The sequence below is a fragment of the Choloepus didactylus genome, chromosome 4 (genome assembly GCF_015220235.1).
Source record: "Choloepus didactylus isolate mChoDid1 chromosome 4, mChoDid1.pri, whole genome shotgun sequence".
Classification (NCBI taxonomy): Eukaryota; Metazoa; Chordata; class Mammalia; order Pilosa; family Megalonychidae; genus Choloepus; species Choloepus didactylus.
Genome location: NC_051310.1, coordinates 47,308,974 through 47,322,934, shown reverse-complemented (window position 1 = coordinate 47,322,934; position 13,961 = coordinate 47,308,974). Strand labels below are relative to the sequence as shown.

The 13,961-nt window shown below is 43.7% G+C and overlaps 2 protein-coding genes across 9 annotated transcripts in view; one reads left to right on the top strand and one right to left on the bottom strand.

Moving 5' to 3' along the window:
• The window catches only part of SYNE2 (spectrin repeat containing nuclear envelope protein 2), a 346,465-nt gene extending 343,749 nt beyond the window's left edge, over positions 1–2,716 (top strand). For 3 of the 6 annotated variants that reach the window (XM_037832566.1, XM_037832563.1, XM_037832560.1), the window contains 4 exons: positions 404–595; positions 1,431–1,520; positions 2,029–2,078; positions 2,350–2,572. In XM_037832566.1, coding sequence (XP_037688494.1) covers positions 404–595; positions 1,431–1,520; positions 2,029–2,078; positions 2,350–2,572 — 555 coding nt within the window. Of the gene's footprint in view, positions 1–403; positions 596–1,430; positions 1,521–2,028; positions 2,079–2,349 lie in introns of all 6 variants that reach the window. The other 3 variants (XM_037832565.1, XM_037832562.1, XM_037832561.1) reach the window with 2 other exon arrangements.
• Positions 1–13,961, bottom strand: part of ESR2 (estrogen receptor 2) — a 115,493-nt gene that overhangs the window by 24,076 nt on the left and 77,456 nt on the right. For 2 of the 3 annotated variants that reach the window (XM_037832567.1, XM_037832568.1), the window contains exons 8-9: positions 11,490–11,670; positions 5,083–10,439 (exon numbers count right to left, since the gene is read on the bottom strand). The exons of the other annotated variant lie outside the window; for it this stretch is intronic. In XM_037832567.1, coding sequence (XP_037688495.1) covers positions 10,223–10,439; positions 11,490–11,670 — 398 coding nt within the window. In that variant the 3' untranslated portion in view covers positions 5,083–10,222. Of the gene's footprint in view, positions 1–5,082; positions 10,440–11,489; positions 11,671–13,961 lie in introns of those variants that run through there. 3 annotated transcript variants of the gene reach the window in all.

Here is a 13,961-nt window from a genome sequence, read left to right as displayed (position 1 = left end):
TCAATAATTCAAGCTGATTTGTCCAATATGTACCATATTTCTAAATAGTATGCTTTAGCATCTATTTCTCAATTTTATCAATTTCAGTTTTTTTCCCTTGACCTCCTGCTGTCGTGGATGAAGGCCCAGGCTTCCCACATCACCCCCTTCACTTCTTTCTTCTAACTCCTCTAGCATCACAACTGTCTTCAGAGTGAGAAGGAATAAAAAATAGGGGGCTGGGGGAGGCATGTAACCTACTATCTAAACCATTCTAGACTCAAGGACACTGGCAAGCAGATACACACAGTTGAGTGCCACCCATCATTCATTCCAGAACTTTGCTGGCTCTGAGAAGGACTCATCTGGCCACACTAGCTTCTCTTTTCACAAGTCCTTATTTCACGTACTTTTTTGTTTTTAGCAACTGGAAAAGGAGCTGGTGGAGCATCAACCTCAGGTAAACTCCTTGCAGGAGATTTCAAACAGCCTTCTCATTAAGGGGCATGGAGAAGAGTATATTGAGGCTGAAGAAAAGGTGCATGTTATTGGGAAGAAGCTCACACAGTTACTGGAACAAGTGTCCCAAGATTTAAAGTCCTTGCAGAGAAGCCAGGTGAGTCCATTTATGGCTTTTAAATGTAAAGAAGTCATATTAGATGCAAACAGAAAAGCAATGTTGCAGCCTTGCTTTGGGAGAGGCTGTAAGAACATGGCAGGTGGTCTGAGTGAAGTCTCCAGCCATGTCCCTTTCTAGCTGTGTGGCCTTACAGTGTTACATAAACTATTTGAGTCTGTTTTGACATTTATAAAAAGAAGATAACAATAGTACCCACCTCTCAGTATGGCTAAGGCCAGGAAAAACAAGTCTAAATCCTCTATCATTTCAGCTTACCATCGTGTCGAACATACTCAGAACCTTCAGCTTTCTCACATGACACAGTTTTAAGTCCTCTTCATTGTCCTTTTCACTCTCTTCTGACCACTGTTAAATTTGTCTACTTTCTTCTCTTTAAAATGTGATCTAGCTCAGAACAAATGGAATACTCAAACCGAAGCCTTGTCAGGCTTAGGTTAGGGCAAGCCTCTTTTCTCCATCGCAGAGCCTATAATTTCCTCTTATGCAACCATGACCGGACTGTCTTTTGGTAGCCACATTATTCCATCAGTAACTTGCCTTGAGCTCACTGTCAGTCTTCTTGCTGCTGCTAAACTTAGTCTCCCCCACCGTCTGTGGGTTTTTAATCAAATGGTTGGCCTTGCCTTGTTTACATTCTCTTTTGTCTGAAAAAGTCTCTGTTAAAGTGGGAAACGAGGAATAGAAGAGCCCCCTGAGTAAGAAAGATTTCAGCTGGGGGTGAGGGAGGGCTGCACAATGAAGAACCTGCATGAGACACATTTTTGTGCTCTTGAGACTATCCAGAACCTTGTTTCCCTGAACTGAATTTCAGAGCCCAGACCCATCTCTGCCCAGCTTTGACGAGGTAGACTTTGGGGCCCAACATCCAGCAGCCACATCCGTGCCAGCTCCCCAAGCCAAGGTGAGTGCCCCTTGCTTCAGTGAGAGCCACACTAGTTAATTTTTTTTAAGTTACTGAGATGACAGGAACTTGGGACTCCAAGGCCCCATTAGACATTTCATGACATCACAGATCTGCTTCAACCTGCTGGTCAGTGGAGAGGCTTACTCCAAAGTTTAAAAACTAATAATAAAATATACTTTTCAAAGACCTAATTCAAAGGTTCGCTTCTACTCAGTTAACTCTTCTTTGGGATCACAGTATGTTGTGAAGGATGAGCGCCCACATAGTATTGAGGATTTCCTGGGTTTTCCACTAAAAACAGATCAACATACTATAACATGAAACTCTCAGTAGTTTAACAACCTCAATTAGTTCCTACCTCATAGAATTTAATCTCCAATGTATTAGTATACTGTCAAAACCTTGGCAGATTAAATAACCTAAGGAAGACGTAATTTAAAGAAGGACATTTTATAGTTTAGGACTGAAGTATCTTCAGCTTACTCACTGGAATATTTTTATCCAGCAGTTTGGAGCAGAAAGAACTACAAAAGGCAAGAGCAAGACAGACGACAGGTAATGCAGAATTACAACTCCAGCAATGAGTTGCCCCCACTCCTGGCTCTTGCCAATGCCACTATCAAGGTCTTTTTAAAACTCTGGCTTTCTTGTTTACTCTCTTCTGGAAAGGGCTGGGCTTCTCTTCCAAAACTGAACCCCAGCTGTTGGCCCCATTTTAATCTCAGGTCCTGGGTTTCTTATTTTACGTAAGCAGGGGGTCAGGTAACGTGAGTGGGTGTTGCCTTTGGAACCTCCCACTCAGCTCTCCCACCTCCTCTGTTGGCAGGGTGCCCGGCCCCACCAGCCCTGGCAGTTCGCGGCCACAGCGCTCCTTCCTCTCCCGGGTGCTCAGGGCGGCGCTGCCCCTGCAGCTGCTGCTCCTGCTGCTGCTGCTCCTGGCCTGCCTGCTGCCCTCCTCCGAAGAGGACTACAGCTGCACCCAGGCCAACAACTTTGCACGGTCCTTTTACCCCATGCTGAGGTACACCAATGGGCCACCACCCACATAGAGGGCTCGCCGGGCCTGCAGCGCCACCACCAGCCTGTTTACCGCAGATCCCAGCTTGGGGACCCCAGCCCAGTCTGGGAACGACTCTTTATGTTTGGCACCACCCAGGGAACTACTGTGAACCCCTTCCTTTGGGCCTCTCTGTGGGCCCAGGGCGGCTTTCAAATGATGTTCTTCTCTGGGGCCAGAGAACTTGTGCAGCTCTTGCCCAGGCATTTTGGCAAAGCTACTTGGTTTGCTAGGGATCTCTGAGAACCACAGTTTCCTGAAGAGCCAAGCACTTTGGGGATTCTGGTTTATTTGTAAGGCGCCATTATTATAATGTAGCCAATACGGTCAGTAAGCAGTGGTGTTCATCACATAATATATATTGTAGAAACAAGCAAGCAGATTCCGCCTTAGAAATGGTTCAGAAACTCATATGTACCCTTTGCTGATTGACTGAAACAATCATATTTAAAACGTGTAGAATCTGTTCCAATCAGCTAGCAACCTTAGCAACCTTGAGCTACAGGTTATAAACCAAAATGTTTCTGTTCAGTACTTAGATTTGCTCTTTTATACTGCTTTAAATTTTTAAAGAAATTATATTGCATGGATGTGGTTCTTGTGCATATTTTTAACAGTCTGAATCTATGAATAATGTAAACTTTGATTTTTTTTAAAAATCAGATTTTAGCTTGAGCTTTTGACTAATGTACAGTAAATGCCAAACTGCAGACTTGATAGGGATGTTTTTATAAGTTAATTTTTTAAGACTTTTCACATTTAAAATGATGCTTCAGGTTTTGTTTAAGTGTTGGGGGTTGGTATAGAAACTTGAAGCTGTTTGTGGTATGTACAACTCAAATGTTTCTCATTAAAAAAAAAAAAAATTAGCCACACTGTTGTTGTACTGGATTATATTACAAAGCTGTTAAATGGTATGCTTAGTCTTCCACAGAACAAAAATTATTTTTAAAAATTTTAAAAATTATTTTAAAAAGGTAGGGCTTTATTGGTTTTGATTCTAAGCTAGGCTTCATATTCTTCTCATTTAACTTTGTACAGAATTACTTACGAGCTCTAGACACCCACCTGCCTAGAGAGAGGACCCTTATATATGTACATTACTCAGTGTGTGCCGCTCAGATACTGTGGGGAGCACTGAGGAAGAGGGCATGGAAGGTGAACAAATTTATATAACTGGACACAAAAGAAAGAATCATTTCAGTCAGTTTATTTCTATTCCCAGCTCTCCCAGAGTGAATTTACAGGTAATCTGGCATCTAACAAATGTTACAGGCAAAGCCACCTGCTTCCCATACAATTCCAGGGCCACTGTCCACTTTTCACCACAACAAAGAACAGCAGCAGTTCTCCTTCCCTGGTAACAAGGTGCTGAGCCCAGTTGGTTAACCGCCCCTAACTTGCCTCTCTTGGCACTTGGGAGAGACCACAGACTCAGTCCCCTCCCCTCCGCTGCACAGAACAAACCTCAGCGGGAGCCAGCGAAATCATCTGTGTCTGAAAGCCCAGACTTTCAATACCAGTGCCCCTTCTGTGGCGCAGACATCCACAGACGTCGGCAGTTACTGAGCAGCTTTACGTGACGGGCCCTTCTGAAGAGAATGTGCCTTCACTTCACTTTGTGTTAAAAGTTTTCAAATTGTTGATGTGATATGGAGACAGAGGTGCTTTCTGCCATGTAACTTGAAAGCATTTTTGCTCTTTAAAATTATTTGTCTTTTTTCATGGGTTACAAGAATCCTAGAGGAAAATGTGTTACCCCGATTTTTTCTTTAAGCCACTGAGGTCGTGAGAGGGCCCTTGCTCCATTTTAGCCAGAGTTGCCAACTATTTGATGGAGAGGCAGAATCCCTACGTGTTCTCTACCTTCTTCTCCAGTGAGTGTGTAGAGGCCCAGGCTTTTCTGTCCTCAAGGATGGACTCTGGGGCAAATCAAAGCTTGCAGTGAAAAGAAAGTGCTGTTGGCTTCTAATTATGCATCTCAATTCTCTGCACTTCCTCAGGAAAAAGGCCTTTGAGTCTTGAATCTGTACTGAAGGCTTTTACCGCCTTGAGGGAAGCCACCTCACTCACTCAAAGCTCAGTGTATCACCAAACACTCAGCATGAGGTAATCTGTGTCTCATTTGTTGCAAGTTCTTGTGCCTTTCATTCCCCACTTGCAAGGAAAAGTTTCAAATGACTCTTGGCCCTAAGATAACTTCAGTGTGAATAATTACTTTTCTCCCCATCCGGAATTGACTCAGATGAGGTAATCGCGGAAATCTTACCAAGTAATTGGTGCCTACATACCAGGGCTTTTGCTTTTTGTGGGCTGAGTTTTACTTACACATGCAGGGGCCATGGTTATAAATCACTTAAGTGTGAGATTAGCCAACTAAAGGTTAACTTGTTCCCATTATAAAAGCCTCAACAGATTAAGTCAAAATTTCTTAACCTCCTGAAATTGTATGTAAGCATTTGTATTTATGTGCCATTCCCTAGGAAGAGTGTCCGTGGTTTTCGGCAAATTTTCACAGGTTTCTGCAACCCAAAATAGAATTCAGAATAGAATGTGGAAATTGACTACTTGGCCTGATTACTGAAAGTCCTCATACTCAACTCCCAACAAATACATTTTTAAAATCAAATTATGAAAAACACTTTATTTAGCTTGTGTCATGTTACACTTCTTTCTGCAACAATACCAGAGACATTAAAGGGAACACAGCAAAGAAAAACAACTACCTGGAGGAGTCAAAAGCAGTTCTCAAAATCTTTCACACAAATCAATCATTTGTTTCTAAAAAAGGTCCAAATTTATTAAAGCCTGTGATGGTAACCAGCAAATTAGTTTAACAGTACAAAGCATTCATCTGAAACAAAATGACAAATTATAGTCAGCCAGCAGGTTCTTGAGGTACACAGGACCACTGAATGTTTAAGTTCTAGGACCAATAGTCATGACATTTAAGACACCCAACATGGAAAAAACAAAATGCAGCAACATGGAGTGTACAGTTAATGGGAGCTGTTCTGGGTTAATCTCACCAAATCTTTGTCCTTCCCGTACAGGAAACCCACCATCATGTGCAGTGACTGTCCCCCAGAGTGAATAGGATCCTTAGATTCCAAAAAAGAAGATCCTTGACTCCAAAGCAACACAAAGGGCAATAAGATCATATGTCGTGGAAACAATGCACATCTTAGAGCTGCCACTGGTGCCAAAATACCAGCAACTTTAAGAGCTATAAAGACTAAATGGCATATGTTTTCACACTATAGTATACCAAACTCCAAAGGAAAGCATCAAGTGCCTAAAAGATGAATTTTACATGGGTAAATTTCCAAAGAAGATACTCCACACTTAAATGGGTTTGGAAAAAGCAATAGCAAATAGAAAAAAGGCGACACCGGGTTATGAGGCTAGGATAAGAGGACAGGTAATGGCATGCATTTCTTTTTTCCACCTGTCACCACATGCAGACCCCATCTAAGCTGAAATGATAGGATCTCAAGGACAGCAGGAGGCCAAGAAAATAACCATCTTTCCATTACACTGAGATGTGGTTCAAGAAGCAGTCTTAAAGCAAGTCCTCAAAGAGAAGCAATGCTGGCCAGGCAGCCAGAAGACTGGAATTCCAGTCCAGGCTTTGCCATAAGTAGTTTTATTACCTTGAGCAGGCCAATTCACCTTTTGGGGACTTTAATTTACATGTGTATAAAAGATGAGATTGAAAAGACAGAGAATTGCAAGCTGTGTCTGCTGCGATGTTCTGGAAATGGGGAGGGGCATGCCAACAGTAGGCCCCCACTTAAATCAGAGCAGCCATGCATGTCAGAGTGCATTTGATCAATGAATTTGGCAGTTAATGATTTTGTTTTGTTTTGTTTTGTTTTTTTTAACTGGCTGAACTGTGTGGTCACAGGAACTGGGCTGCCTATGTTCAGCTCTATCACTTTAGTCGCTGTGTGACCTTGAGCCCATTTGCTTATATGCTGTCTAGTTTTCACTGCTGAAAATTTAGGATAGCAGTAATTATTATAAGGATTGAATGCGAGTGTGTGCAGCACTGAGAGCTCTGTCTGGCACATAGTAAGAGCTCCACAGATATTTTTAGGTGCTAAATGATGTGTTTTTATCATTTCCTTCACGTAACCTTTAATGTGTGTTTTTAAAGATTTTCAGCAGCTTAAAGAAATGTGGCAAATCTTATTAAAAAGACTTCATTTCAAAATAGACCTAAAAATTGAACATTCACCTTAAATTTGAAAAGATGTCAATATATGCAAGCTCCATTGGCAAATTAAATAAGAAGAACCAAACCACTTTTACATGCTAGAAAATTCTAAAATGGCTTCAACGTAGTTTTACTTGATAAATTTATAATGTAGTTCTGGCAAGAATTGTTAACTGTTTTTATTTTTATTTAAATCTAAAACAATTGACTTTCTAGCTGAGTTAGCAGGTAAAGTAATCCAGATAAAAATTACCTGAAAAGCTTGTATTTATTTTGCACTGTTTTGCTTTTAATACAGTTAAGACTCTCCAGATTTGTTATTCGTCTGACAATGCAGTCTTTTGTTCCCAAATGAAATTTTCAAGAAAAATCTCAAGATTATTCTAGGGTTGAATCCTTAGTCCCTGTGGACAATGAGTATTGACAGGCCTGAAACCAGACAGAGGAGGTTGTGTGAGGACAGAAGAGGTGTGAAAATTGTGTGTCTCTCCTAGGGTTTCCCACACTAGTCCTCTTTAGAGATGGCCAATTCAATCCCAAGAGTGTGACTGAACTCTTTGTTCTGATGTTCTCTTCCTTAAGAATATTCTATTGTAATTATTCCATTAAAATTTGTCTACATGACCCTATATTAGACACTCAGGTTTTTGGAATCAAGTCCAAGTTTTACTCGTCTACAAATGTTTCCTTTATTAAGTGATCACAAATTGAAATGGCAGAAGGGAATCTTGTCATGCCAGTCTGAGGAATGTTCTCCCATGATGCATAGAATGGAAGTGGCTTGGTTTTTTGTGTGTGTTTTTTCCACTTCCCAATTTACTTCCTATTGATCAGGTCCTAATCCTCCTAATTTATTCCTTTTTAAAACTGAACTTGAACACTGAATTCTTTGCTTAGCTATGGGAGAAAAACTTTAGCCCTAAAGGAACATGGACGATTTGGGGGGAGTGAATAAATAGGATGCCCTCAAAAAAGAAGACACTTAAAAGAAACCACTGTTAAAGAGAAACTTGACGAATCATTAAAAAGGACACGGAGGATCTATCCAAAACATAAAAAGAGCAACCTGACTTTGCACGAGTGTCATTGTTAAAGGACACACTTGGAGCAGATGGGTACTTGAGCACAGTTTATAGCAGTATTTTGAATAACAGATTCAAAACACCTCATCAAAAAGGGGAAAGGGCCCTAGAATATTCAAAACAAAACAAAAAACACCTTTAAAGAACAGACTGTGTTATATCAACTGCCTTCTTGTCCAGACCCCATTCTCAAAGACTTAACTTACAAGGAGGAGTCCTCGCAGGTTGGACTAAAGAATATGACCAGCACACCAAGGTGAGACTGTGACTCAAGAAGAAATTACAAAGAGTATTCACATCCTCCTTGTGGGCTAAATCTGAATTCAGTGAAGCAGGGCAGGCTCAAGAGGCATGCCAGAATATTTGCTGAAAAGGACTAATGGGCACTGGATGAGTTTTCAAATTTAATATGCATTACTCTGGGTGAGCAAAGGATTAGACGCAGGAAGGTAACTGGACATTGACGTCCAGTCTGGTACCTACCTAGGCACAAAAATTTAACCTAAAAGAGTTCACTCCATCACACACTAATCAGGCAGCAGCTTGGACATCATTCTGTTTTTTGTTTTCTGTGTGTGTTGTTTTTCTTACCTGGTAGTTTCTTTTAAAATTACAATACTAGAATTTCTTCTGCAAATAATTGTTCAAGGCTGCCTTCTTTGCCTCCCACTTCCCACTCTCTACCTTCCATCCCCTCTGTCATGGGGGGTTTCTAAGCTGGCCGGAAAGAAACAAAATTGACCTTCTGGGTAACCCTGAGGTGATGTCCCATGGTTCGAAAGTCAAGCTTACATCTTTCTGTACTAAATCCCACTAGGGCTGCAACATTGAGTCACTAAGAATAATTTCAAACCTCAGAATACAGACTTCAGTTTATTCTCTAGGTGTATGTTCAAGAGTTTCTGAAATAGCTATGCTCAACTCAGTAAAATTGCACCAGTGTCAAAATCAAGAATTATTCAAGGTCTCACTAGCAGAAACCATCTTCCTAATGACTTAGGAAATACAGAATGTGCTAGCCAGAGTAAACCTATTTCCAAAAAGAAAATGTATTTAATCTCAAATCACAAGGTAATTGTTAAAAACATTATCACAAAAATCAAACATGATTATTTAATTGCTCACTTCCAAAGTAAAGATGTAACTCATTTTATGTATTCATTGTGTTCTTGAAAGTTTTAATTTTTGGAAGCAAGGTAAAATTGTAATTTCAGAGGTGATTTATCATTGTGTCCTTTTTGACTTCCACTTGAAATAAGGACTGATATTTTGCTAAGTTTCTATTTCACTCACCCAGCCCATCATATAAATGTTCCAATAAGAAAATATTTTAAAAGAGCCCTTGGGTGTAAAAGAACCCTTTCTTAGTTACCCCTAAGTCTGTAAGTTTGGCTGCGATGCTGACACACTGTTGTGTGTACAGCTGTCCATCTTTCCATGGAAAAGTGCTCCTTGCCCATCCACAGCCTGAAGAGTCCCAGTCTCCTCTGGGTGGAGGATGTGACAGCTGTGGCTGCTCCAGGGAAGTGTGGCTGCAACCTGTGCTGACAGGAGGGAACCGATTCCCCCAGCACAAATGCTGGGACCCTTGGGACGAGTTTCAAGGAAGGGCAACTGCAGGGACAAGGAGATCTAACTCTCCCACGATTCTCCATGAAAATGAAGCCCTCACCACCACACACACACACACACAATACCTGCCAACTAATCAGCAGGCTCTATGAATGCAAATCAAGAGGGATGAGTCTGTGTGAAGACAGCAGCAGGGCCTAGGGGGAAGAATGTGGCTGCCATCCCAGCTTGACCACAGGCTCCCTAGGTCACAATTGCTCTGGGCTTTGATGGATCAATAGTCACGTGTGACAAAAGTCCTCACGGGCCTGCGAGGTAGGTATGGGAAACGAGTTGATTGTCATTGTGGTTTTCAGTCTTACAATCAAGTGGTCCAAAAGAGAACGCACAAAGATCTGTCCCAAAGATAGTTTAGGCAACACGATGAAGGTCAGTCCGTTTCCTAGTGCTTCACATTCTCTCCCTTTTCTCCTTTACAGCCTTCCCTGGTCAGGCTTCCACTAATCATTCCTAAATATTTAAGATGTTTTCCAAAGGGACCACACTGAGCTCCTATGAGGCCATGCAAGATGTAAACTCTGCATTTAAATGCACCCCCTGGTAACAAAGGGAAAACGTGGCTCTCTCACCCTGACTCCGGGCTAGCAGGAAGCGGGGACGTATTGGGGAGGGGAGACATGACCAAGCCTTGGAAACTAATGAGAGGCCACACAGTAGAAAGGCCAGGAAGCCTGGTGACACCCAACAAGCTCACGTGGTGCATTGAAGTTCAGCTCCAGTCTTTGTCTACCTGGGGGCTGAGCATCACTGGGTCTGGGGGTTCTGGGACTTTGCTCTTACTCCCCTCAGCCGGGCTGCATTCGGTCCCCGTGACTGAGGACTTGTACCCACGAAGCGTGTGGGCGTTCAGCATCTCCAGCAGCAGGTCGTAGACTGGGACCACATTTTTGCACTTCATGCTGAGCAGATGTTCCATGCCTTTGTTACTATGGGGACAAAAAGGTGCTGAGATTCCTTCTTGTGAGCCACGGGAACTCCGAAATCTCTCCCTTACAGAGCCAGTCTGCTCTGCCTTCCCCACCTCGCCCAGCTCTTTGTTCTGCGCTCTCATACCTAGTGATCTACACTCCAAGGTAGGGACAGGGTCCTGTGCCCCTCCACCCAGCCACTAGTGACCTACCACAGCGTCTGTGCTATAAACGGTTGCACACTGAATAATCACTGAAGAGGAAACAGGGAAGCTGAGGTCTTTTTCATTTCCTGCCCCTTAAAATTCTTGATGTGTAAGAATTGTATTGTCTTTCCCCATACTCCCTAGACTTTCCTTGACCCCCATGTGAGCTATCACCTTCCCTCCTCCTCTCCCCTCTTCCAGCCCCAGAACAGGGCTGCCCTCCTCCTGGGTGACAATGGGTACTGAGCCTCGTACCAGCACGCAGCCATCACTAGCCCCGTCACCCACTCCCCACTGCACTGGTGCTCACAGTTTACCTTTCCTGGTCTGGAATATACTCCACCCACAGCCCCACCACCCCAAATCTTCTGGATCTCATTCTTAATATCCTGAGCCCATCAAAAGACAAGAAAAAATTCTTAGGGAAGGCTTTGTGTATCTTCCCCGATTCATGAGCTTCACGGGGCTCTTTAGGAAGCTGGGCTCACCCTGACCTGGCAAACAAATGACCTCAGGGCCTGGGTGGTGCAGGGAGGGGTGGCAGTTCATTTTCAGGGAGGAGGAGTGTCCCTTTTATAATTTCATGAACAAGCTCTAATCCCCTACAACTAAAAAAGCAGTTGAGCCCCCAGAGGATGCAATAAATCCTATGAGGTGCCACATGACAGTCATTCAATGCCTACTATATGGATGTGCACTAATGAAGCCCCCCATTACCCTTTCAGGGGTTCATTTTCCTTTAAAGGTGACGCCTGCACCTTATCCAGCTCAACCTGGCAAACACTTTTGCCAAAGCTCTTCCCCCTGCCCTGAGCGTGCACGCCCCCATGCACCCGGCGAGCAGCTCCAGCGGGGATTCTACCTGGCGTGCCTGACATGAGAAAGGAGCATCAGGAGGTTAGCCAGGCGGACGGACTGCTGCTGGGAGGAAATGCCACTCTTGGCGATCACCCAGACCAGAGCATCTGTCACAGCGTTCAGTAAGTGACTCAGCTTCCGGCTGCTCTCAGCCTCCTGGGTGGCGGCAGCTAAAGGGTACATACCTGGACAAAGAATAAAAGCCACAAGTCACTGCTCTGAGAGAAAGTTGTGTACTCAGTCGCTAAGCATGCCTACGTTCTCCAGAAAGGAGGCCAAACTGACCTGGGTCATTCTGACATCTGTGGATGTGGTAAAATCGTAAAAGCATGGCTTTACCTCTCTGTGCTCTTCTTCTGCGAGAGCCAGCCCCATCCCTGAGCTGGATGGGAAAGTCTGACTAAATGCAGAACATACTAAATCACCTCTCAAAGTGCACAGAGCCAGAAGTGTTGCCTTGTCACAGCAGTAAATGTATCTCATCACCTCGAACCATCACCTGGTGTTTCTCTTCTGCAGCATCAAATACACATACAGTGGTAGTTCGAAAGTGAGACGAATCCCACTCTCAGCCCCTAGGAGCGTCCCTCTTCTAAGAGGAATTTGATAAACATAAACTCATGACCAATGTCATGAAACCTCCCCTGCCCACCCCTTCGTGTGTACCACATGCCTCAGTCAGCCACAGCACGGTCCCACTGTCACCTCTGCCTGGGTTTCATTGTCACCCTTCAGGTAGCACCCGGCTGGAGCAGGACAGACCAGATTTGTATCCACATCTCCACCCAGCTCCCCTGGCCTCGGTTCCTCAATGGGACACAGGTTATATGCCCCTATCTCCTTAGATCCCGCACCCACTCTGTGAGGTAGGTTGGCTCCCCATCCTGCCCTGCCCCGAGTTTAAATCCCTTCTGACTCAATTGCTGAGATACTGTGACTGCTCATCAGATGCAAAATAGTAGCTCAGGTAAATCTGCTCCCACCACCAATAACAACCCAACTCCTTGATTCCCTGGAGCAGGGAAATACAGTGCTTCTCTTCCATGATTTTCGAGTTCAAAGTAAGAATAAATAACAAGTATGTGACATAAAAGGAAACTGCAGACTGTAATGAGAACAGAGCCTGCCATCAAACATGGAATTTGTTTTGCCAATTTTGTTCTCTATTTTCATTGGCATTTTCATCCCTTTCAGTTCATTGTGGGCAGGAAACATAATGAACCACAACTATGCAAACTTATTACTTTGCCATGTCCAGAGGGACCTCCATAATATCTGATAACTCATATTTAAAATCTTTTACAGTAGCCCAGAACCCCCTTACTGCTTTTCCAGGCCACCCAATCACTTCATTGACCATCATGGCTCTTCCTGAGTACCCCCCACCATGTCCTCAAACCTCCCACTATCCCCCACAGCAGGTGACCTACTCTGTCACTGAGGAAGAAACAAGCCCCACACGGAACCCAGCATGTGCCCTCTGAGCGGCCAGAATGCAAACTGGTACATGCGGCTCCTTTCAATGACAGCCCAGTGCTCTCGGGATAAAGCCCAAGCCACGTGGTGCAGCAATCAAGGGTACCAGGTCTCTCCCACTCTTTCCAGCCTCAGTGCTCACCACATCTCACCTTGAATACAGTCCTACTTTTAATTCTTTGAACTTGTGATTCGCTGAACATGCTGAACTTTCTGCCTAAGAACTCTCTCCTTCCTCTGACCTGCGTCTTCTCCCCTTATGCTTAGCTATATCCATTCCTCCATTAGATCCCAGCCTGGTCATGGACTTCCTTCTGGAAGCTTCTCCTAATCTCCCCGCCATCTCACCCTAAGTCTGGTTTAGGTTCCACCCCTAAAGCTCTGACAGCACCCCATGTGTCTCCCAGTTAAGGGTTCCACATTGTCCCACTAGACGACCATGCACATGCCCCACAGCCACCCTCCCATCCTCAATTAGACTGGAAATTAGCACTATGAGGGCACAGACAGTCTTTCTTGTCATTAAATCCCCATCACCTATCACAATGCCTGGCACAGACTAAGCATTCATATATTGGAAGAATTGGATTGAATTCACATATTCAAATTCTTGCATTTTTTTAGCCAGTCACACCGTAATAACAAAAAAGACAAAGATGCATGCTAATGCATACCTTAGATACACACACAGAGAATTATTAATCAAATAAAATCATGGAGAAAATTATTTGAAGCTGACTTTTCCTAAAATTGATGCCAGCTGCATTAATAGATGCTTTCTTTTACCTATCCCTTAGTCTGTTCTGCTTGGTGACATATGCTCCATGGATTTCTACCACCGAAAAGAAATTTTATGTCTTTTGGATTTGAAAGAGAACCCAAAAACTGTTATTAAAAATTAATCAGGAGGGCACGCCCGGAGTGGGAGGTTGGGGAAGGGGCAGGCTGGAACTCCTGCTCCTCGCTTGCTCATCTGGGACCAAGACCCGCGCGGGCTCCT